At 55.8% G+C, this 23,879-nt stretch overlaps 1 protein-coding gene across 1 annotated transcript; it reads left to right on the plus strand.

The window, feature by feature from the left end:
* The first annotated feature begins 712 nt into the window (after positions 1-712).
* LOC115492965 (kallikrein-7-like) lies at positions 713-18,701 on the plus strand. The gene is made up of 6 exons (XM_072920798.1): positions 713-730; positions 3,301-3,348; positions 7,549-7,696; positions 10,976-11,301; positions 14,225-14,361; positions 16,354-18,701. Exons 2-6 carry the CDS (start codon positions 3,303-3,305, stop codon positions 16,504-16,506), a joined length of 810 nt encoding a protein of 269 aa, XP_072776899.1. The 5' UTR covers positions 713-730; positions 3,301-3,302; the 3' UTR covers positions 16,507-18,701.
* Positions 18,702-23,879: the final 5,178 nt, after the last annotated feature.

The raw sequence follows: 23,879 nt of genomic DNA on the forward strand, positions 1-23,879 counted from the left end.
GGGGGATTTCTCACCCATTTTTTGGGATTTTCCCCCAATTTTTTAAAATTTTTTTCGGGATTTCTCTCCAATTTTGTGATTTTTTCGGGATTTCTCCCCCAATTTTGGGGATTTTTTTTTTTGGGATTTCTTCCCCATTTTTTAAGATTTCTCCCCCATTTTTTTGGGCTTTCCCCCCCATTTTTTATCTTTTTTCGCGATTTCTCCCCCATTTTTTGTGATTTTTCGGGATTTCTCCCCATTTTCTGGGATTTTTTCGGGATTTCTCCCCGAATTTTGGGATTTTTCGGGATTTCTCCCCCATTTTTTGTGATTTTTTCGGGATTTCTCCACCATTTTTTAGGATTTCTCCCTCATTTTTTGTGATTTTTTTGGGGATTTCTTCCCCAATTTTTGTGATTTTTTCGGGATTTCTCCCCCATTTTTTGTGATTTTTTAGGAATTCTCCCGCATTTTTTGTGATTTTTTTGGGGATTTCTTCCCCAATTTTTTGTCTTTTTTCGGGATTTCTCCCCCATTTTTTGTGTTTTTTTTTATTTCTCCCCCATTTTTTGGGGGGATTTTTGGGGATTTCTCCCCACTTTGGGATTTCGGGGCTGTGCCGCATTTCCCGCGCGCTCCCGGAAGGAATTTTGGGATTCCGGCGGCGCTTCCTCCCCTCCCCTCCCCCACCCTCCCCTCCCCCACCCTCCTCCTCCTCCTCCTCCCCCGCGGGACTCGCGGCGCTCAGGTGGGAATTGGGAATCGGGAATTCGGGAATTTCGGGAATTTCGGGAATTCCGCCAATTCCGGGGGGGCCGAGGGGATTTTTGGGGTTTTTCCAAGGAATTTTGGGATTTTTCCCGGGAATTCCGGGAGATCCCGCGGGAATTTTGGGGCTTCCCGGAAGAAATTTGGGGATTTTCCGGCGAGATTTTGGGATTTTTTGGATTTTCCATGGAGAATTTTTGGGGTTCCCGGGTGAAATTTTGGGATTTTCGGGCGAATTTTGGGTTTTTCCAGCGAAATTTTGGGTTTTTTTCCGGTGAATTTTGGGTTTTTCCGGGAGAATTTTGGGATTTTCCAACGAATTTTTGGGATTTTTCCGGGAAAATTTTGGGGTTTTCCGGTGATTTTTTGGATTTTCCAGTGAATTTTCGGGTTTTTTTCCAAGGATTTTGGGGTTTTCCGGGAAAATTTTGGGGTTTTCCAGTGATTTTTGGGATTTTCCTGGGAATTTTGGGGTTTTCCAGAGAATTTTGGGTTTTTTCCCGGGAATTCCGGGAGATCCCGCGGGAATTTTGGGGCTTCCCGGAAGAAATTTGGGGATTTTCCGGCGAGATTTTGGGATTTTTTGGATTTTCCATGGAGAATTTTGGGGTTTTCCAGCGAAATTTTGGGGGTTTCCGGGAGAATTTTGGGGTTTTCCAGGGATTTTTTGGGTTTTCCGGGAGAATTTTGGGGTTTTTTCAGTGAATTTTGGGGTTTTCCGGGAGAATTTTGGGATTTTCCGTGGGAATTTTGGGATTTTCTGGGGAATTTTTGGGGTTTCCGGGTGAAATTTTGGGATTTTCCGCGGGAATTTTGGGGTTTTTCCAAGAGATTTTTGGGATTTTTCCCGGGAATTCCGGGAGATCCCGCGGGAATTTTTGGGGTTTTCCAGGGATTTTTTTGGGTTTTCCAACGAAATTTTGGGGTTTTCCGGGAGAATTTTGGGTTTTCCGGGAGAATTTTGGGATTTTCTGGGGAATTTTTGGGTTTTTTCCAACGAAATTTTGGGATTTTCTGGCGAATTTTGGGGTTTTCCGGGAGAATTTTGGGATTTTCCGGCGAATTTTGGGATTTTCCAGAGAATTTTTGGGGGTTTTCCAAGGGATTTTTGGGATTTTTCAGGGAATTTTTGGGATTTCCAAGGGAATTTTGGGGTTTTCCGGGAGAATTTTGGTTTTTTCGTGGGAATTCCGGGAGATCCCGCGGGAATTTTGGGGCTTCCCGGAAGAAATTTGGGGATTTTCTGGCGAGATTTTGGGATTTTCCGGGGAATTTTTGGGGTTTTTCTGGGGGAATTTTGGGGTTTCCGGGTGAAATTTTGGGGTTCTCCCAAGGAATTTTGGGTTTCCCAGCAAATTTTTGGGATTTTCCAGTGAATTTTTGGGGTTTTCCAATGAAATTTTGGGGTTTTTCCAAGAGATTTTGGGGTTTCTGGGAGGAATTTTGGGAATTTTGGGATTCTCATCAGGAATTTTGGGGGTTTTGGGTGGAATTTTTTGAATTTTGGGGATTTTGAGAGGAATTTTGGGGTTCCCTTGGGGAATTTTGGGGTTTTCATTGGGAATTTTGGGAATTTTGGGGTTCTGGGTGGAATTTTGGGAATTTCTGGGTTCCTATTGGGAATTTTGGGATTTCCGGGTGGAATTTTGGGGGTTTTCATTGGGAATTTTGGGAATTTCGGGGTTTCCATCGGGAATTTCCCCACCCCTGCTTTTCCCCTCCCCCTTTTCCCGACATTTTCCCTTTTTTCCCATTTTTTTTTCCCGATTTTTTCCCATTTTTCCTTCTTTTTCCCGGTTTCCCTTTCCCCCCTCAATTTTCCCTCCATTTTCTGCTTTTATCCCAATTTCCCCCCCAGAATTCCCAAATTTCCCCCCAAAATTCCCTTTTTTCTGCCCAAAATCCCAATTTTCCCAAAATCCCCATTTTCACCCCATAATTCTCATTTCCCTCCCAAATTTTCTCTCAATTTCCATTTTTTTCCTCTGATTTTTCCCCCAAATTTCCCCTTTCCCCCAAATTTTTCCTCCAAATTTCCCTAAAATTCCCATTTTTGCTCGAATTCCCCCCAAAATTCCCAATTTTCCCCTCAAATTTCCCCAAAGTTTCCCCAAAATTTCTTTTTTCCTCCAATTTTCTCCCCAAAATCCCAATTTTCTCCAAATTCCCAATTTTCCCAAAATCCCCATTTTTCCCCCTGAATTTCCCATTTTCACCCCAAATTTTCCTGAAATTCTCATTTTTCCTCCCATTTTTCACACCAAAACTCCCAATTTTCCCAAAATCCCCATTTCCCCCCAATTTTCCCGAAATTCCCAATTTTCCCAAAAACCCCATTTTTCCACCCAAATTTCCCAAAAATTTCCTTTTTTCCTCCTATTTCCCCCCCACAAAATTCCCATTTTTCCCCCCGAATTCCCCTTTTCCTCCCGAAATTTTCCCAAAATTCCCATTTTTTCCCTCAAATTTCCCCCCAAAATTCCCAATTTTCCCAAAATCCCCAAATTTTTCCCCAAATCCCCATTTTTCACCCCAAATTTCCCTTCCCAGGGATGCGGCTGCTGCTGCTGCTGCTGCTGCTGCTGCCGGCGGCCTCAGGTGAGCCCCGAAATCCCCAAAAATCCACCCAAAATGCCCCAAAAATCACCCAAAAATCACCCAAAAATCACCCAAAATTCCCCCAAAAATTCCCCCAAAATCACCCAAAATTCACCCAAAAATCCCCCAAAAATACCACAAAAATACCACAAACATACCCCAAAAATCCCCCAAAAATCACCCGAAATTCACCCGAAATCCCCCCAAAAATCCCCCAAATTCACCCAAAAATCACCCAAAATTCACACAAAATTCCCCCAAATTCACCCAAAAATCACCCAAATTTCACCCAAAAATCACCCAAAATTCACACAAAATTCAACTGAGAGACCCCAAAATTCCCCCAAAATTCCCCCAAATTCCCCCAAAATCCACCCCAAAATCAATCAAAATTCACCCAAAATTCACCCAAAATTCACCCAAAATTCACCAAAAAATCACCCAAAATTCACCCAAAACTCATCAAATATTCATCCAAAGTTAACAAAAAATTCACCCAAAATTCATCCAAAAATTCCCCCAAAATTCCGCCAAAACTCATCAAAAATTCACCCCAAAATCCCCCAAAATTCACCCCAAAATTCCCCAAAATTCCCAACAAAATTCACTCAAATTCACCCAAAATCCCCCAAAATTCACCTGTCTGTCTCTCTCAGGTGTGCGGGTGCCCAGGTGGGGCTGGACGGGCACACCTCTGTGTGTGTGTGTGTGTGTGTGTGTGTGTGTGTGTGTGTGTGTGTGTGTGCCCTGGCACACCTGTGTGTGTGTGTGTGTGTGTGTGTGTGTGTGTGTGTGTGTGTGTGTGTCTGTGTGTGTGTGTGTGTGTGTGTGTGTGTGTGTGTGCCCTGGCACACCTGTGTGTGTGTGTGTGTGTGTGTGTGTGTGTGTGTGTGTGTGTGTGTGTCTGTGTGTGTGTGTGTGTGTGTGCCCTGGCACACCTGTGTGTGTGTGTGTGTGTGTGTGTGTGTGTGTGTGTGTGTGTGTGTGCCCTGGCACACCTGTGTGTGTGTGTGTGTGTGTGTGTGTGTGTGTGTGTGTGTGTGTGTGTGTGTGTGTGTGTGTGTGTGCCCTGGCACACCTGTGTGTGTGTGTGTGTGTGTGTGTGTGTGTGTGTGTGTGTGTGTGTGTGTGTGTGCCCTGGCACACCTGTGTGTGTGTGTGTGTGTGTGTGTGTGTGTGTGTGTGTGTGTGTGTGTGTGTGTGTGTGTGTGTGTGTCTGTGTGTGTGTGTGTGTGTGTGCCCTGGCACACCTGTGTGTGTGTGTGTGTGTGTGTGTGTGTGTGTGTGTGTGTGCCCTGGCACACCTGTGTGTGTGTGTGTGTGTGTGTGTGTGTGCCCTGGCACACCTGTGTGTGTGTGTGTGTGTGTGTGTGTGTGTGTGTGTGTGTGTGTGTGCCCTGGCACACCTGTGTGTGTGTGTGTGTGTGTGTGTGTGTGTGTGTGTGTGTGTGTGTGTGTGTGTGCCCTGGCACACCTGTGTGTGTGTGTGTGTGTGTGTGTGTGTGTGTGTGTGTGTGTGTGTGTGTGCCCTGGCACACCTGTGTGTGTGTGTGGGTGTGTGTGTGTGTGTGTGTGTGTGTGTGCCCTGGCACACCTGTGTGTGTGTGTGTGTGTGTGTGTGTGTGTGTGTGTGTGTGTGTGTGTGTGTGTGTGTGTGTGTGTGTGTGTGTGTGTGTGTGCCCTGGCACACCTGTGTGTGTGTGTGTGTGTGTGTGTGTGTGTGTGTGTGTGTGTGTGTGTGTGTGTGTGTGTGCCCTGGCACACCTGTGTGTGTGTGTGTGTGTGTGTGTGTGTGTGTGTGCCCTGGCACACCTGTGTGTGTGTGTGTGTGTGTGTGTGTGTGTGTGTGTGTGTGTGTGCCCTGGCACACCTGTGTGTGTGTGTGTGTGTGTGTGTGTGTGTGTGTGTGTGTGTGTGTGTGCCCTGGCACACCTGTGTGTGTGTGTGTGTGTGTGTGTGTGTGTGTGTGTGTGTGCCCTGGCACACCTGTGTGTGTGTGTGTGTGTGTGTGTGTGTGTGTGTGTGTGTGTGTGCCCTGGCACACCTGTGTGTGTGTGTGTGTGTGTGTGTGTGTGTGTGTGTGCCCTGGCACACCTGTGTGTGTGTGTGTGTGTGTGTGTGCCCTGGCACACCTGTGTGTGTGTGTGTGTGTGTGTGTGTGTGTGTGTGTGTGTGTGTGTGTGTGTGTGCCCTGGCACACCTGTGTGTGTGTGTGTGTGTGTGTGTGTGTGTGTGTGTGTGCCCTGGCACACCTGTGTGTGTGTGTGTCTCTCTCAGGTGTGCGGGTGCAAAATTCCCCCAAAATTCATCCCAAACTTGTCCAATATTCACCCAAAACTCACCCAAAATTCACCTGAAATTCTTTCCAATTTCACCCCAAAAATTCACCCAAATTCACCCAAAATTCACCAAAAATTCACCCAAATTCACCCAAAAATCAACCAAAATTCACCCAAATTTCACCCAAAATCCACCCAAAAAGCAACCAAAAATCGACCAAAATTCACCCAAAAATCACCCAAAATTTACCCAAAATTGACCCAAACTTCAGCCAAATTTCACCCAAAATTCCCACAAATTCCCCCAAAATTCACGCAAAAATCACCCAAAATTCACCCAAAATTCACCCAAAATTCACCCAAAATCTTTCCAAAATTCACCCAAAATTTGCCAAAATTCCGCAAAATTCCCCCAAAATTTTCCCAAACTTCACCCAAAATTCACCCAAAATTCACCCAAAATTACCCCAAAATTACCCCAAATTCATGCAAAAATCACCCCAAATTCAGCCAAAATTCTCCCAAAATTCAGCCAAAACTCACCCAAAATTCATCCAAATTCACCCAAATTTCACCCAAAATTCACCCAAAATTCACCTCAAAATCAGCCAAAATTGTCCCAAAATTCACCTAAAATTCAGCCAAAATTCACCCAAAATTCACCCTGAATTCAACCAAAATTCCCCTAAAACCCCCCAAAATTCACCAAAAATTCATCCAAAATTTGCCCCAAAATTTGCCAAAATTCCCCCAAAATTCCCCCAAAATTTTCCCAAACTTCAGCCAAAATTCACCCAAAATTCAGCCAAAATTCACCAAAAGTTCACCAAAAATTCACCCCAAAATCAGCCAAAATTGTCCCAAAATTCACCTAAAATTAAGCCAAAATCCCCCAAAATTCACCCAAAATTCCCCCAAACTTCACCTGTGTGCCCCTCTCAGGTGTGCAGGTGCCCAGGTGGGTGCTGGACGGGCACACCTGTGCCCTGCCCTGGCACACCTGTGTGTGTGTCTGTGCCCCGCCCTGGCACACCTGTGTGTGTCTGTGCCCCTCTCAGGTGTGCGGGTGCCCAGGTGGGTGCTGGACGGGCACACCTGTGCCCCTCCCTGGCACACCTGTGTGTCTGTGCCCCTCTCAGGTGTGCGGGTGCCCAGGTGGGTGCTGGAGGGGCACACCTGTGCCCCGCCCTGGCACACCTGTGTGTGTCTCTCAGGTGTGCGGGTGCCCAGGTGGGTGCTGGAGGGGCACACCTGTGCCCCGCCCTGGCACACCTGTGTGTCTCTCAGGTGTGCGGGTGCCCAGGTGGGTGCTGGACGGGCACACCTGTGCCCCGCCCTGGCACACCTGTGTGTGTGTGTGTCTCTCTCAGGTGTGCGGGTGCCCAGGTGGGTGCTGGACGGGCACACCTGTGCCCCGCCCTGGCACACCTGTGTGTGTGTGTGTGTCTGTGCCCCGCCCTGGCACACCTGTGTGTGTCTGTGCCCCTCTCAGGTGTGCGGGTGCCCAGGTGGGGCTGGACGGGCACACCTGTGCCCCGCCCTGGCACACCTGTGTGTGTCTCTCTCAGGTGTGCGGGTGCCCAGGTGGGGCTGGACGGGCACACCTGTGCCCCGCCCTGGCACACCTGTGTATCTCTCTCAGGTGCGCGGGTGCCCAGGTGGGGCTGGACGGGCACACCTGTGCCCCGCCCTGGCACACCTGTGTATCTCTCTCAGGTGCGCGGGTGCCCAGGTGGGGCTGGACGGGCACAGCTGTGCCCCGCCCTGGCACACCTGTGTCTCTGTGCCCCTCTCAGGTGTGCGGGTGCCCAGGTGGGTGCTGGACGGGCACACCTGTGCCCCGCCCTGGCACACCTGTGCCCCGCCCTGGCACACCTGTGCCCCGCCCTGGCACACCTGTGTATGTCTGTGCCCCTCTCAGGTGTGCGGGTGCCCAGGTGGGTGCTGGACGGGCACACCTGTGCCCCGCCCTGGCAGGTGGCGCTGTTCCGGGGTGGCAGGTTTGTCTGCGGGGGCACGCTGGTGGCGCCCAGGTGGGTCCTGACGGCGGCGCACTGCCACGCCCCTGGGTACGGACAGGTAACGGGCACCGGGGCACACCTGGGCATGGGGAACTCACCTGGGCATGGCTGGGATACACCTGGGGGCACCTGGGCACACCTGGGGGTACCTGGGGGCACCTGGGGGGTTACCTGGGCATGGATGGGGGCACCTGGGATATACCTGGGCACACCTGGGGCACCTGGGCATGGCTGGGGGCACCTGGGAAGGCACCTGGGCATGGCTGGGGACACCTTCGATATACCTGGGCACACCTGGGGGCACCTGGGCTCACCTGGGCACACCTGGGGCACCTGGGCATGGGGTACCGGGCACACCTGGGCACACCTGGGCATGGCTGGGTGGGCATCTTGGGGTACCTGGGAACACCTGGGCACACCTGGGCACAGCTGGGTGGTACCTGGACATGGGGAACTCACCTGGGCACACCTGGGCATGGCTGGGCACACCTGGAGGCATCTGGGATATACCTGGGCATGGCTGGGCGGGCACCTGGGGGCACCTGGGCACGGATGGGGGCACCTGGGATACACCTGGGGGCACCTGGGCACACCTGGGCATGGATGGGGGCACCTGGGGGCACCTGGGGCACACCTGGGCACAGCTGGGGGCACCTGTGGGCACCTGGGCACACCTGGGGGCACCTGGGGATACCTGGGCATGGCTGGGATACACCTGGGGGCACCTTGGCACGGATGGGGGCACCTGGGATTACCTGGGCACACCTGGGGGACACCTGGGCACACCTGGGCTCACCTGGGCAGGGCTGTGGTCATCTGGGGGCATCTGGGCACACCTGGGGACACCTGGGCATGGCTGGGCACAGATGGGGGCACCTTGGATATACCTGGGCATGGCTGGGTGGGCACCTGGGGGTACCTGGGCACACCTGGGCATGGCTGCGGGGTGCCTGCGGGCACCTGGGCACACCTGGGCATGGCTGGGGGCACCTGGGATATAACAGGGCACACCTGGGGATACCTGGGCACGGATGGGGGCACCTGGGATACACCTGGGCATGGCTGGGCATGGCTGGGCACACCTGGGCACGGATGGGGGCAGCTGGGATATACCTGGGATACACCTGGGCACACCTGGGGGAACACAACTGGGCACGGGGAACTCACCCAGGCACACCTGGGCACACCTGCGGGCACATGGGCACACCTGGGGGGACATATCTGGAGATGGGGAACTCACCTGGGCACACCTGGGCATGGCTGGGCATGGCTGGGGGGTTACCTCGGCATGCTTGGGACACACCTGGGCACACCTGGGGGCACCTGGGGGTTACCTGGGCACACCTGGGTATGGCTGGGGGGGCACCTGGGCACACCTGGGCACAGATGGGGGCACCTGGGATATACCTGGGCACACCTGGGGTCACCTGGGGGTACCTGGGCATGGCTGGGGCACACCTGGGCACACCTGGGGGCACCTGGGGCACACCTGGGCATGGCTGGGAACACCTGGGGCACACCTGGGCATGGCGGGGATACACCTGGGCATGGATAGGGGCACCTGGGCACACCTGGGGATACCTGGGCATGGGGTACCAGGCACTCCTGGGCACACCTGGGGGGTACCTGGGCATGGGGAACTCACCTGGGCACACCTGGGCGCAGCTGAGCATGGCTGGGGCACACCTGGGCACACCTGAGCACACCTGGGGGCATCTGGGATATACCTGGGGGCACCTGGGCACTCCTGGGCACAGCTGGGCATGGCTGGGTGGGCACCTGGGGGCACCTGGGGATACCTGGGGATACACCTGGGGATACCTGGGCAGGGCTGGGATACACCTGAGGGCACCTGGGCATGGCTGGGCAAGGCTGGGGGGTTACCTGGGCAAACCTGGGCACACCTGTGGGGACATATCTGGACATGGGGAACTCACCTGGGCACACCTGGGGACACCTGGGGCACAGCTGGGCACACCTGGGGATACCTGGGCACACCTGGGGCACACGTGGGGCACACCTGGGCATGGGGAGGGGTCAGCTGGGCATGGGGAACTCACCTGGGCACACCTGGGCTCACCTGAGGGTACCTGGGGGATGGCTGGGGATAACCTGGGCATGCTTGGGACACACCTGGGCACACCTGGGCACACCTGTGGGGACATATCTGGACATGGGGAACTCACCTGGGCACACCTGGGCACACCTGGGCATGGCTGGGGGGTTACCTGGAATACACCTGGGCACACCTGGGGGCACCTGGGAAATGCTCGGCACACGTGGGGCACCTGGGCATGGCTGGGGTCACCTGGGAGCACCTGGGCACACCTGGGCACGGCTGGGATACACCTGGGGGCACTTGGGCATACCTGGGCACACCTGGGCATACCTGGGGGCATCTGGGATATACCTGGGCATAACTTGGGATACCTGGGGGCACCTGGGCACACCTGGGGCACACCTGGGTGCACCTGGGCACAGCTAGGGGCACCTGGGCATGGCTGGGGGTTTATCTGGGCATGCTTGGGACACACCTGGGCACACCTGGGGGGTTACCTGGGGGCTCCTGGGCACACCTGGGCACACCTGGGGGGTTACCTGGGGGCTCCTGGGCACACCTGGGTATGGGGAGGGGTCACCTGGGCAGGGGAGGGGCACACCTGGGGCTCACCTGTGCCCATCCCTCACCTGTGCCCATCCCTCACCTGGATCACCTGTCCAATCCCACCTGCCCAACCTCACCTGTCTCACCTGTCCAGTCTTACCTTTCCCACCTGTCCTTTACCTGTCCCACCTGTCTGATCTCACCTGTCTGATCTGACCTGTCTCACCTGTCTGATCTCACCTGTCTCACCTGTGCAATCTCACCTGTCCCACCTGTCCTTTACCTGTCCCACCTGTCCTCTATCTGTCTCACCTGTCCGATCTCACCTGTCTGATCTCACCTGACTCACCTGTCTCACCTGTCCTTTATCTGTCTCACCTGTCCGATCTCACCTGTCTGATCTCACCTGTCCGATCTCACCTGTCTGATCTCACCTGACTCACCTGTCTCACCTGTCCTTTACCTGTCTCACCTGTCCCACCTGTCTCACCTGTCTGATCTCACCTGTCCGATCTCACCTGTCCCACCTGTCCCTTACCTGTCCCACCTGTCTCACCTATCCCTCACCTGTCTCACCTGTCCCACCTGTCCAATCTCACCTGTCCAATCTCACCTGTCCCACCTGTCCAATCTCACCTGTCCAATCTCACCTGTCCAATCTCACCTGTCTCACCTGTCCCACATGTCCAATCTCACCTGTCTGACCTGTCCCTCCCCCACAGCCCCCTGACCGTCAGCCTGGGCCGCCCCTCCCACCGCCAGGTGCGCCCAGGTGAGCCCCCAGGTGGGGGGGGCACCGACCCCTCCTCGGCCACGCCCCCGCCAGGTGAGGCCTCACCTGCGCCAGGTGAGCAGCGGCGGCAGGTGCGGCCCTTCCGCTTCCCGGGCTACAACGAGAGCTCCAAGGACGGGGACCTGATGCTGCTGCGGCTGCAGGTGCCGGCACACCTGAGCCGGCAGGTGAGGCCGCTGCCGCCCGCGCACACCTGCGCCACGCCCGGGACCACCTGCCAGATCTCGGGCTGGGGCTCCACCACCAGCCCGCAAGGTGAGACACCTGGGACAGGTAAATACACCTGGGACAGGTAAATACACCTGGGCAGGTGAGACACACCTGGGATGGGTTAGACACACCTGGGACAGGTGAGCGCACCTGCGCCACGCCCGGGACCACCTGCCAGATCTCGGGCTGGGGCTCCACCACCAGCCCGCAAGGTGAGACACCTGGGACAGGTAAATACACCTGGGACAGGTAAATACACCTGGGCAGGTGAGACACACCTGGGATGGGTTAGACACACCTGGGACAGGTGAGCGCACCTGCGCCACGCCCGGGACCACCTGCCAGATCTCGGGCTGGGGCTCCACCACCAGCCCGCAAGGTGAGACACCTGGGACAGGTAAATACACCTGGGCAGGTAAATACACCTGGGCAGGTGAGACACACCTGGGCAGGTGAGACACACCTGGGACAGGTGAGGGGAACACACCTGGGACGGGTGAGGGGAACACACCTGGGCAGGTGAGACACACCTGGGGCAGGTGAGACACACCTGGGGCAGGTGAGACACACCTGGGGCAGGTGAGGGGAACACACCTGGACAGGTGAGCGCACCTGTGCCACGCCCGGGACCGCCTGCCAGATCTCGGGCTGGGGCTCCACCACCAGCCCGCAAGGTGAGACACCTGGGACAGGTAAATACACCTGGACAGGTGAGGGGAACACACCTGGGACAGGTACAGACACACCTGGGACAGGTGAGACACACCTGGGCAGGTGAGACACACCTGGGATAGGTACAGACACACCTGGGCAGGTAAATACACCTGGGACAGGTGAGACACACCTGGGATGGGTTAGACACACCTGGGACAGGTGAGCGCACCTGCACCACGCCCGGGACCACCTGCCAGATCTCGGGCTGGGGCTCCACCACCAGCCCGCAAGGTGAGACACACACCTGGGACAGGTAAATACACCTGGGACAGGTAAATACACCTGGGATAGGTAAATACACCTGGGCAGGTGAGACACACCTGGACAGGTGAGACACACCTGGGATAGGTGAGGGGAACACACCTGGGATGGGTGAGACACACCTGGGATAGGTGAGACACACCTGGGCAGGTGAGACACACCTGGGATGGGTGAGGGGACACACCTGGGATGGGTGAGACACACCTGGGACAGGTGAGACACCTGGGACAGGTAAATACACCTGGGCAGGTGAGGGGAACACACCTGGGACAGGTGAGACACACCTGGGATAGGTGAGGGGGAAACACCTGGACAGGTGAGGTGGGATTTCGGGGTTACCTGTGGGGGTTACCTGGGCACAGGTGAGGTGGAATTTCGGGGTTACCTGGGCACAGGTGAGAGATCAGGCGTTACCTGCCCAGGTGTGACCCCAGGTGTCCCCAGGTGTGACCCCCCAGGTGACCCCAGGTGTGACCTCAGGTGTGACCCCAGGTGTGACCCCAGGTGTGACCCAGGTGTGACCCCAGGTGTGACCCCCCAGGTGACCCCAGGTGTGACCTCAGGTGTGACCCCAGGTGTGACCCCAGGTGTGACCCAGGTGTGACCCCAGGTGACCCCAGGTGTGACCCCAGGTGACCCCAGGTGACCCCAGGTGTGACCCCAGGTGACCCCAGGTGTGACCCCAGGTGTGACCCCAGGTGTGACCCCAGGTGACCCCAGGTGACCCCAGGTGTGACCCCAGGTGTGACCCCGGGTGTGACCCCAGGTGACCCCAGGTGTGACCCCGGGTGTGACCCCAGGTGACCCCAGGTGTGACCCCAGGTGTGACCCCAGGTGACCCCAGGTGTGACCCCAGGTGTGACCCCAGGTGTGACCCCAGGTGACCCCAGGTGTGACCCCAGGTGTGACCCCAGGTGTGACCCCAGGTGAACCCAGGTGTGACCCCAGGTGTGACCCCAGGTGTGACCCCAGGTGTGACCCCAGGTGTGACCCCAGGTGACCCCAGGTGTGACCCCAGTTGTGACCCCAGGTGTGACCCCAGGTGTGACCCCAGGTGTGACCCCAGGTGTGACCCCAGGTGTGACCCCAGGTGTGACCCCAGGTGACCCCAGGTGTGACCCCAGGTGTGACCCCAGGTGACCCCAGGTGACCCCAGGTGTGACCCCAGGTGACCCCAGGTGTGACCCCAGGTGACCCCAGGTGTGACCCCAGGTGTGACCCCAGGTGACCCCAGGTGTGACCCCAGGTGACCTCAGGTGTGACCCCAGGTGACCTCAGGTGTGACCCCAGGTGTGACCCCAGGTGTGACCCCAGGTGACCCCAGGTGTGACCCAGGTGTGACCCAGGTGTGACCCAGGTGACCCCAGGTGTGACCCAGGTGACCCCAGGTGTGACCCCAGGTGACCCCAGGTGTGACCCCAGACAGGTGGGGGTTACCTGGCCAGGTGTGACCCCAGGTGTAACCCCAGGTGACCCCAGGTGTGACCCCAGGTGTGGCCTCAGGTGTGACCCAGGTGTGGCCCCAGGTGACCCCAGGTGTGGGTTCAGGTGTGTCCCCAGGTGACCCCAGGTGTGACCCCAGGTGTGACCCCAGGCATGACCCCAGGTGACCCCAGGTGTGACCCCAGGTGACCCCAGGTGTGACCCCAGACAGGTGGGGGGTTACCTGCCCAGGTGTGACCCCAGGTGACCCCAGGTGTGACCCCCGGTGTGACCCCAGGTGTGACCCCAGACAGGTGTGTTGTCACCTGCCCAGGTGCGTTGTCACCTGCCCAGGTGTGACCCCAGACAGGTGTGTTGTCACCTGCCCAGGTGTGTTGTCACCTGCCCAGGTGTGTTGTCACCTGCCCAGGTGTGACCCCAGGCAGGTGTGGGTTACCTGTCCGGGGTCACCTGCCCAGGTGTGGTGTCACCTGCCCAGGTGTGACCCCAGGCAGGTGTGGGTTACCTGTCCGGGGTCACCTGGCCAGGTGTGACCCCGCTGTCCCCGCAGTGACGTTCCCGCAGGAGCTGCGCTGCAGCCAGGTGCGCATCGTACCTGAGCTCACCTGTCGGCGCACCTACCCCGACTCCATCACCCCCAACATGGTCTGCGCCGGGGAGCCCCACAGCCGGGCGGACACCTGCCAGGTGAGTCAGACAGGTGAGACAGGTGAGATACAGGTGAGACATGGACAGGTGAGAGCCCCGGAGCCGGGCCGACACCTGCCAGGTGAGTCTGACAGGTGAGACATGGACAGGTGAGACATGGACAGGTGAGAGCCCCACAGCCGGGCGGATACCTGCCAGGTGAGTCCCACAGGTGAGATACAGGTGGGACAGGTGAGGGGTCTGTGCCAGGGAGCCCCGGAGCCGGGCGGACACCTGCCAGGTGAGTCTGACAGGTGAGACAGGTGAGACATGGACAGGTGAGAGCCCCGGAGCCGGGCGGACACCTGCCAGGTGAGTCATGGACAGGTGAGATACAGGTGAGATACAGGTGAGATACAGGTGAGATACAGGTGAGAGCCCCGGAGCCGGGCGGACACCTGCCAGGTGAGACATGGACAGGTGAGACAGGTGAGATACAGGTGAGAGCCCCACAGCCAGGCTGACACCTGCCAGGTGAGATACAGGTGTGGGACAGGTGTGGGACAGGTGAGAGCCCCGGAGCCGGGCCGACACCTGCCAGGTGAGACATGGACAGGTGAGACATGGACAGGTGAGACATGGACAGGTGAGAGCCCCGGAGCCGGGCCGACACCTGCCAGGTGAGTCCCACAGGTGAGATACAGGTGAAATACAGGTGAGACATGGACAGGTGAGAGCCCCGCAGCCGGGCCGACACCTGCCAGGTGAGTCATGGACAGGTGAGATACAGGTGTGGGACAGGTGAGATGCAGGTGAGATACAGGTGGGACAGGTGGGACAGGTGAGAAACAGGTGGGGACAGGTTTGGGGCCATTTCGGGACAATTTGGGATGATTTTGGTGCGACTTTGGGGTGATTTTGGGGGGATTTTGGGGCGATTCTGGGGCAGTTTTGGGGCGATTTTGGGGGTGATTTTGGGTGATTTTGTGGCAATTTCGGGCGGATTTTGGGATGATTTTGGGGGGCGATTTTGGGGTGATTTTGGGGTGATTTTGGGATGATTTTGGAGTGATTTTGGGGCAATTTTGGGGTGATTTTGGGGCAATGTTGGGGGTGATTTTGTGGCGATTTCGGGCAGATTTTGGGGCGATTTTGGGGTGATTTTGGGGCGATTTTGGAGTGATTTTGGGGCGATTTTGGGGGTGATTTTGGGGCGATTTTGGGGTGATTTTGGTGTGATTTGGGGGTGATTTTGGGGGTGATTTTGGGACGATTTTGGGACGATTTTGGGACGATTTTGGGACGATTTTGGGGGTGATTTTCGGGCGATTTGGGGCGATTTTTGTGGCGATTTTGGGGGTGATTTTTGGGGTGATTTTGTGGCGATTTTGGGGGTGATTTTGTGGAAATTTTGGGGCTATTTCGGGGTGATTTTGGGGCAATTTTGGGGTGATTTTGTGGGGATTTTTGGGGCGTTTTTGGGGCAATTTTGGGGCGGTTTTGGGGTGATTTTGGGGCTATTTTGGGGTGATTTGGGGGCAATTTGGGGATATTTTGGGGAGATTTTGGGGTGATTTTGGGGCGATTTTTGGGGTGATTTTGGGGATGATTTTGGGGCGATTTTGGGGCAATTCTGGGGCGATTTTGGGGGAATTTCGGGGTGATTTTGGGGTGATTTTGGGGCAATTTTGGGGGTGATTTTGGGGGTGATTTTGTGGCGATTTCGGGTGGATTTTGGGGGGCGATTTTGGGGCGATTTTGGGCGGATTTTGGGGTGATTTGGGGGGTGATTTTGGGGCGATTTCGGGTGGATTTTGGGGGCGATTCTGGGGCAATTTTGGGGAGATTTTGGGGTGATTTTGTGGCAATTTTTGGGGGGATTTTGGGGCGATTTTGGTGTGATTTTGGGCAGATTTTGGGGCGTTTTGGGGGTGATTTTGGGGGTGATTTTGGGACAATTTGGGGCGGATTTCTCTCGATTCTCGCCGGATCTTCGCGGATTTTCTCCGGAATTTCGGGGTCCCGCCCTGACCCCCCGAATTTCCCTTCCAGGGCGATTCCGGGGGGCCGCTGGTGTGCAACGGGCGCCTGCAGGGCATCACCTCCTGGGGGCCGGGGGTCTGCGGGGACCCCCGAAAGCCGGGGGTGTACGTCAACCTCTGCCGCTACGGCCGCTGGCTGCAGGACACCATGGCCCAGAACTGACCCAAATCGGCCGAATTCACCCCAAAATCGGCTGGGTTCAACCGAAATCCACCGGGTTCAACCGAAATCGGCCAGATTCACCCCAAAATTGGCTGAATTCGACACAGAGTCGGCCGAGTACGACCCAAAATCGGCCGGATTCACCCCAAAATCGGCTGGGTTCAACTGAAATCAGTCGGGTTCAGCCCAAAATCCACCGGGTTCAACCAAAATCAGCCGGGTTGACCCCAAATCCACCAGGTTCACCCCAAAATCAGCTGAATTCCACCCAAAATTGGCCAGATTCTCCCCAAAATCAGCCGGGTTCAACCGAAATCGGCTGAATTCGACACAGAGTCGGCCAAGTTTGACCCAAAATTGGCCGGGTTCACCCCAAATCCACCAGGTTCACCCCAAATCCACCGGGTTCAACCGAAATCAGCCAGATTCACCTCAAAATCCACTGGGTTCACCTCAAATCCACCGGGTTCACCCCAAAATCGGCTGAATTCGACACAGAATCGGCCAAATTCGACCCAAAATCGGCTGAATTCACCCCAGAAATGGCCACACTCAGCCCAGAAATGGCTGAATTTGACCCAAAATCAGCCGGGTTCACCCCAAAATCAGCCAGGTTCAACCGAAATTGGCCAGATTCACCCCAAAATCAACCGGGTTCACCCCAAAATCAGCTGAATTTGACCCAAAATCGGCTGGATTCACCCCAAAATCCCCCGGGTTCACCCCAAAATTGGCCAAGCTCAACCGAGTTCCGCTGAATTCAACACAGAATCAGCCGAGTTTGACCCAAAATCAGCCAAATTCACCCCAGAAATGGCTGAATTTGACCCAAAATCAGCCAAGTTCACCCAAAAGCGGCTGATTTCCACCCAAAATTGGCCGAGTTCAACCTAAAAACGGCTGAGTTCACCCAAAAACGGCTGAATTCGACACAGAATCGGCCGAGTTTGACCCAAAATCGGCCGAATTCACCCCAAAATCAGCCGAGTTCACCCCAAAATCGGCCAAGTTCAACCGAAATCGGCTGAATTCGACACAGAATCGGCCGAGTTCGACCCAAAATTGTCTGAATTCACCCCAGAAATGGCCACATTCACCCCAAAAATGGCGGAATTCGACCCAAAATCAGCCAAATTCACCCCAAAAATGGCGGAATTTTACCCAAAATCGGCCAAGTTCGCTCAAAATCGGCTGAATTTGACCCAAAATTGGCCGAGTTCAACCTAAAAATGGCCAGATTCACCCCAAAATCGGCCGAATTCACCCCAGAAATGGCCACATTCAGCCCAGAAATGGCTGAATTTGACCCCAAATCAGCCAAGTTCGCCCAAAATTGGCTGAATTCGACCCAAAATTGGCCAAGTTTGCCCCAAAAATGGCTGAGTTCACCCAAAACCAGCCAAATTCACCCCAAAAATGGCCAAAATCACCCAAAATCAGCCAAGTTTGCCCCAAAAATGGCCGAATTTGCCCCAAAAACAGCTGAATTCGACCCAAAATCAGCAGAGTTCAACTCAAAAACTGCCAAATTCACCCCAAAATCGGGCCGAATTCACCCCAAAATCGTCCGAGTTCTCCCCAAAACCAGCTGAGTTCAATCCAAAATCGGCTGAATTCACCCCAAAAATGGCCAAATTCGCCCCAAAACCAGCAAATCAACCCCAAAAATGGCCAAATTCATCCCAAAATCAGCCAAATTCACCCCAAAAATGGCCAAATTCACCCCAAAATCGGCCAAATTCACCCCAAAATCGGCCAAATTCACCCCAAAATTGGCCAAATTCACCCCAAAATTGGCCAAATTCACCCAAAAAATGGCCAAATTCACCCCAAAACCCTCCAGGGGCCCCGAGCCTGAAAATCTCCAAAATCTGAGTTCCAGCCTGGAAATTAAAAATGTTTTTCACCCCAAATCTGCTGTTCAGGGTGACAAAAAATTATAAAAAAGATCAAACCCAAAATCCCGAAATTTCACCCCAAAAATCCACTCCAAAATGTCCCCAAAATTCACTCCAAAAATCCCAAAAATCCAGCCCAAAATCCCCAAAATTCCAGCCCAAAATCCCCAAAATTCCAGCCCAAAAATCCCCAAATTTCACCCCCAAAATCTCAGTCACGGCCCCAAAATTGGGGAAAATCCACCCAAAAAATGTCGGTGTCCAGAAAACCAAAAATAAAAATAATTCACCCCAAAATCTCCGTGTCCAGGAGCTCAAAATTCCACCCCAAAAATCCCAAAATTCCACCCCAAAATCCCAAAATTCCACCCCAAAAAATCCACCCCCAAAATCCCGATGTCCACAAGCTCAAAATTCCCAAAATCTCCCCCAAAATCCCCAAAATTCCACACCAAAAATTAAAAAAAGACACAAAAAAATCCCCCAAATTTCACCCCAAAAATCTCCAAAATTCCACTCCAAAAAAAAAAAAAAATTTTACCCCAAAATCCCCAAATTTCTTCCCCAAAATCTTCAAATTCCACCCCAAAATCCCCAAATTTCCACCCCAAAAATCCCCAAATTTCACCCCAAAAATCTCCAAATTTCACCCCAAAAATCCCCAAATTTCGCCCCAAAATCCCCAAATTTCACCCCAAAAATCCCCTAATTCAACCCCAAAAATCCCCAAAATTCACCCCCAAAATCCTAAAATTTGGACCCAAAATCTCCAAATTTCACCCCCAAAATCCTCATATTTTACCCCAAAAACCTCATATTTTACCCCAAAATCCCCAAATTTCACCCAAAAAATTCCCCAAATTCCACTCCAAAAATTTAACAATCTACACAAAAAATCCCCAAATTTCACCCCCAAAATCTCCAAAATTCCACCCCAAAAATCCCCAAAATTCCACTCCAAAAATCCCGGAAATTCCACCCCAAATATCCCCAAATTTCACCCCAAAAATCCCCAAATTTCACCCAAAAAATCCCTGAAATTCCACCCCAAAAATCTCCAAAATTCCACCCCAAAAATAAAAAAATCTACACAAAAAAATCCCCAAATTTGAACCCAAAAATCCCCAAATTTCACCCCAAAAATCCCCAAATTCCACCCAGAGGGGGGGTGGGGTCAGTGGGTGACCTTTGACCCCTCCACGTTGTGACCCCTTGACCTCCTGACCCCGGCTTGACCCCTGACCTTTGACCCCGTGGCCCCTCTGTGATGTGACCTCCACGTGACCTTTGACCCCTCTGAGATGTCACCTCCTGACCCCCCCTGGGGGTCACCCCAGGGTCACCTCAGGGTCACCTTGGGGTCACTCCTGGGGTCACCTTGGGGTCACCTCGGGGTCACCTCAGGGTCATTTCAGGGTCACTCCTGGGGTCACCTCGGGGTCACTTTGGGGTCACCTCAGGGTTACTTCGGGGTCACCTCCGGGTGACTCCTGGGGTCACCTCGGGGTCATCCCAGTGTCACTTCATGGTCACCAGTGCCACCACCCCGGGGTCACCTCAGGGTCACATCCAGTGCCACCCCAGGGTCACCTCAAGGTTGCCTCGGGGTCACCTTGGGGTCACTTCAGGGTCACCTCAGTGTCACCCCCAGTGTCACCTCAATGTCACCTCAGGGTCATCTCAATGCCACCCCCAGGGTCACCCCTGGGGTCACCTGAGTGCCACCCCAAGTGTCACCTCAATGTCACCCCCCAGTGCCACCTCAGTGTCACCAATGTCACCTCAGGGTCACCTCAGTGTCACCGGTGTCATTACCCCCAGTGCCACCTCAATGTCACCATTGGGGTCACCTCAATGTCACCAGTGCCACCACCCCCAGTGCCACCCCAGGGTCACCAATGTCACCATTGGGATCACCTGAGTGTCACCCCAGGGTCACCTCAATGTCACCGGTGTCACCACCCCTGGTGTCACCTCAATGTCACCCTCGGGGTCACCCCAGTGTCACCCCAGGGTCACCTCAGGGTCACCACCAGGGTCACCTCAATGTCACCAGTGCCACCACCCCAGGGTCACCCCAGTGCCACCCCAGGGTCACCAATGTCACCCCAAGTGCCACCAGTGCCACCACCCCAGGGTCACCCTCGGGGTCACCCAGTGTCACCTCAGGGTCACATCCAGTGCCACCCCAGGGTCACCTCAAGGTCGCCTCGGGGTCACCTCAGGGTCACCTCAGGGTCACCAATGTCACCCCAGTGTCACCAGTGCCACCACCCTCAGTGTCACCCCCAGGGTCACCTCAATGTCACCGGTGCCACCACCCCCGGTGTCACCTCAGTGTCACCCCCCAGTGTCACCTCAGTGTCACCCCCCAGGGTCACCTCAATGTCACCTCGGGGTCACCTCAGGGTCACCGGTGTCACCAGCCTGGAGTCACCCTCGAGGTCACCCCAGTGTCACCTCAGTGTCACATCCAGTGTCACCCCTGGGGTCACCTGAGTGCCACCCCCAGTACCACCTCAATGTCACCTCAGGGTCACCTCAGGGTCACTGGTGTCACCACCCCCAGTGTCACCCCCAGTGTCACATCCAGTGCCACCACCCCAGTGCCACCTCAGTGTCACCAATGTCACCATCCTGGTGTCACCGATGTCACCCCCCCACTGTCACCAGTGCCACCACCCCGGTGTCACCCCGGTGTCACCGATGTCACTGTCCCGGTGTCACCGATGTCCCCTGAGGCCACCCCTGCCACCCCCTGGTGTCACCCCGAGGCCACCTGTGCCACCCCTTGGTGTCACCTGTGCCACCTGTGTCACCTGAGCCACCCCCAGTCCCACCTGTGCCACCCCCGGTGTCACCTGTGTCACCTTAGCCACCTCCAGTGCCACCTGTGCCACCCTCGGTGCCACCTGTGTGTCACCTGTGCCACCCCTGGTGTCACCTGTGTCACCTGAGCCACCCCCAGTGCCACCTGTGCCACCCCCAGTGTCACTGTCCCACCTGTGCCACCCCCGGTGTCACCTGCGGTGTCAGCACGGGTGGAACAGGTGACACTGGGGGTGGCGCAGGTGACACAGGTGACACACAGGTGACACCAGGGGTGGCTCCGGGGGTGGCACAGGTGGCACACAGGTGACACCGGGGGTGGCACAGGTGGCACTGGGGGTGGCTCAGGTGACACACAGGTGACACCGGCAGGACCGGTCAGGCGCCACCCCCGGGCGCTGTCACTGTCACCGGCGATGTCACCTGCCCGGGGTGGCCCTCAGGTGTCCCTCAGTGTCCCTCAAGACCCGGATCGGGATCAGGATCGGGATTGGAATCAAAACCCGGATTGGGATCGAGATCAAAACCCGGATCAGGATCAGGATCAGGATCAGGATCAGGGTCAGGGTCAGGATCAGGATCAGGATCGGGATCAGGATCAGGATCAAAACCCGGATCGGGATCAGGGATCGGGATTGGGATAAGGATCGGGATCAGGATTGGGATCAGGATTGGGATTGGGATCAGGGTTGGGATTGGGATCAGGATTGGGATCAAAACCCGGATTGGGATCGAGATCAGAATCAGGATCAGGATCAGGATCAGGATTGGGATCAGGATTGGGATCAAAACCCGGATTGGGATCGGGATCAAAACCCAGATCGGGATCGGGATTGGGATCAGGATTGGGATCTGTATCAGGATCAGGGATTGGGATCAGGATTGGGATCAAAACCCGGATCAGGGTCAGGGATCAGGATCAGGATTGGGATTGGGATCAGGATCAGGGATTGGGATCAGGATTGGGATCAAAACCCGGATCGGGATCGGGATCAGGATCGGGATAAGGATTGGGATCAGGATTGGGATCAGGATCAAGATTGGGATCGGGATCGGGATCAGGAACAGGATCGGGATCGGGATCTGTATCAGGATTAGGGATTGGAATCGGGATTGAGATCAAAACCCACATCAGGATCGGGATCAAAACCCGGATCAGGGTCAGGATCAGGATCAGGATCAGGTTTGGGATCAGGATCGGGATCGGGATCAGGGATCAGGATCAGGATCATGATCAGGATCGGGACTGGGATCAAAACCCAGATCAGGATCAGGATCAGGATCGGGATCTGGACTGGAATCAGGATCAGGATCAGGATAAAAGCCCGGATCGGGATCGGGATTGGGATGGGGATTGGGATCAGGGATCGGGATCAGGATCAGGATCGAGATTGGGATCGGGATTGAGATAAAAACCGGGATCGGGATTGGGATCAAAACCTGGATCACGATCAGGATCGGGATCCGTATCAGGACCAGGACCAGGACCAGGCTAAGGTTTAGGACCAGGACCGGGACCGGACCGGGACCAGGTTTAGGACCGGGACCAGCTTTAGACTCAGTTTTAGGACCGGAACCGGACCAGGACTGGGACAGGACCAGGACCAGGACCGGGACCGGGACCAGGACCGGGACCAGGACCCGGACCAGCTTTAGGACCAGGACCAGGACCAGGTTTAGGACCAGGACCAGGACCAGGACCAGGATCAGAACCAGGACCAGGACCAGGACCAGGACCGGGACCAGGACCAGCTTTAGTCTCAGTTTTAGGACCGGGACCGGACCGGGACCGGACCAGGACCAGCTTTAGGCTCAGCTTTAGGACCGGGACCAGGACCAGGACCAGTTTTGGGCTCAGTTTTAGGACCGGAACCAGACCAGGACCAGGACCAAAACCAGGACCAGGTTTAGGCTCAGCTTTAGGACTGGGACCAGGACTGGGACCAGGACCGGGACCAGGACCAGGTTTAGGACTGGGACCAGCTTTAGGCTCAGGTTTAGGACTGGTACCAGGACCCGGACCCAGACCGGGACCAGCTTTAGGCTCAGTTTTAAGACCGGGACCGGGACCAGGACCAGGACCACGACCGGACCAGGACCAGGACCGGGACCAGGACCGGGTTTAGGCTCAGTTTTAGGACCGGAACCAGGACCGGGACCGGACCGGGACAAGCTTTAGGCTCAGCTTTAGGACCGGGACCAGGACCAGGACCAGGATCAGCTTTAGGACCAGGACCGGGACCAGGACCCGCTTTAGGCTCAGCTTTAGGACCGGAACCGGACCAGGACCAGGACCGGACCAGGACCGGGTTTAGGCTCAGTTTTAGGACCGGAACCGGACCAGGACCAGGACCGGACCAGGACCAGGTTTAGGCTCAGTTTTAGGACGGGGACCGGACCGGAACCGGACCAGAACCGGACCGGGACCAGTTTTAGGCTCAGCTTTAGGACCGGTCGGAGCGGTGGGGGAGGGGCGGCGCGGGGGTTCCTCCCGGGGGTTCCTCCCACGGCGCTGCCGCGTCACCGCCCCTCCCCCACCCCACCCACCCCTCCCCCACCCCACCCACCCCCCACCCCTCCCCCATCCGCCCCTCCCCCCGCCCCCGTCCCTATAAGAATTCCCGGCCCGGCCCCTCCCGGCCCCGC

Source organism: Taeniopygia guttata, chromosome 33 (genome assembly GCF_048771995.1).
Source record: "Taeniopygia guttata chromosome 33, bTaeGut7.mat, whole genome shotgun sequence".
Lineage (NCBI taxonomy): Eukaryota > Metazoa > Chordata > Aves > Passeriformes > Estrildidae > Taeniopygia > Taeniopygia guttata.

What these genes read in the sequence shown, in the direction of transcription:
- LOC115492965 (XM_072920798.1), top strand. Translation starts at nt 3,303, where the DNA reads ATGCGGCTGCTGCTGCTGCTGCTGCTGCTGCTGCCGGCGGCCTCAG. An exon ending in GCTGCTGCCGGCGGCCTCAG is followed by an intron (nt 3,349 to 7,548) that starts GTGAGCCCCGAA and finishes TGCCCCTCTCAG; the next exon opens with GTGTGCGGGTGCCCAGGTGG. An exon ending in GCGCACTGCCACGCCCCTGG is followed by an intron (nt 7,697 to 10,975) that starts GTACGGACAGGT and finishes CCTCCCCCACAG; the next exon opens with CCCCCTGACCGTCAGCCTGG.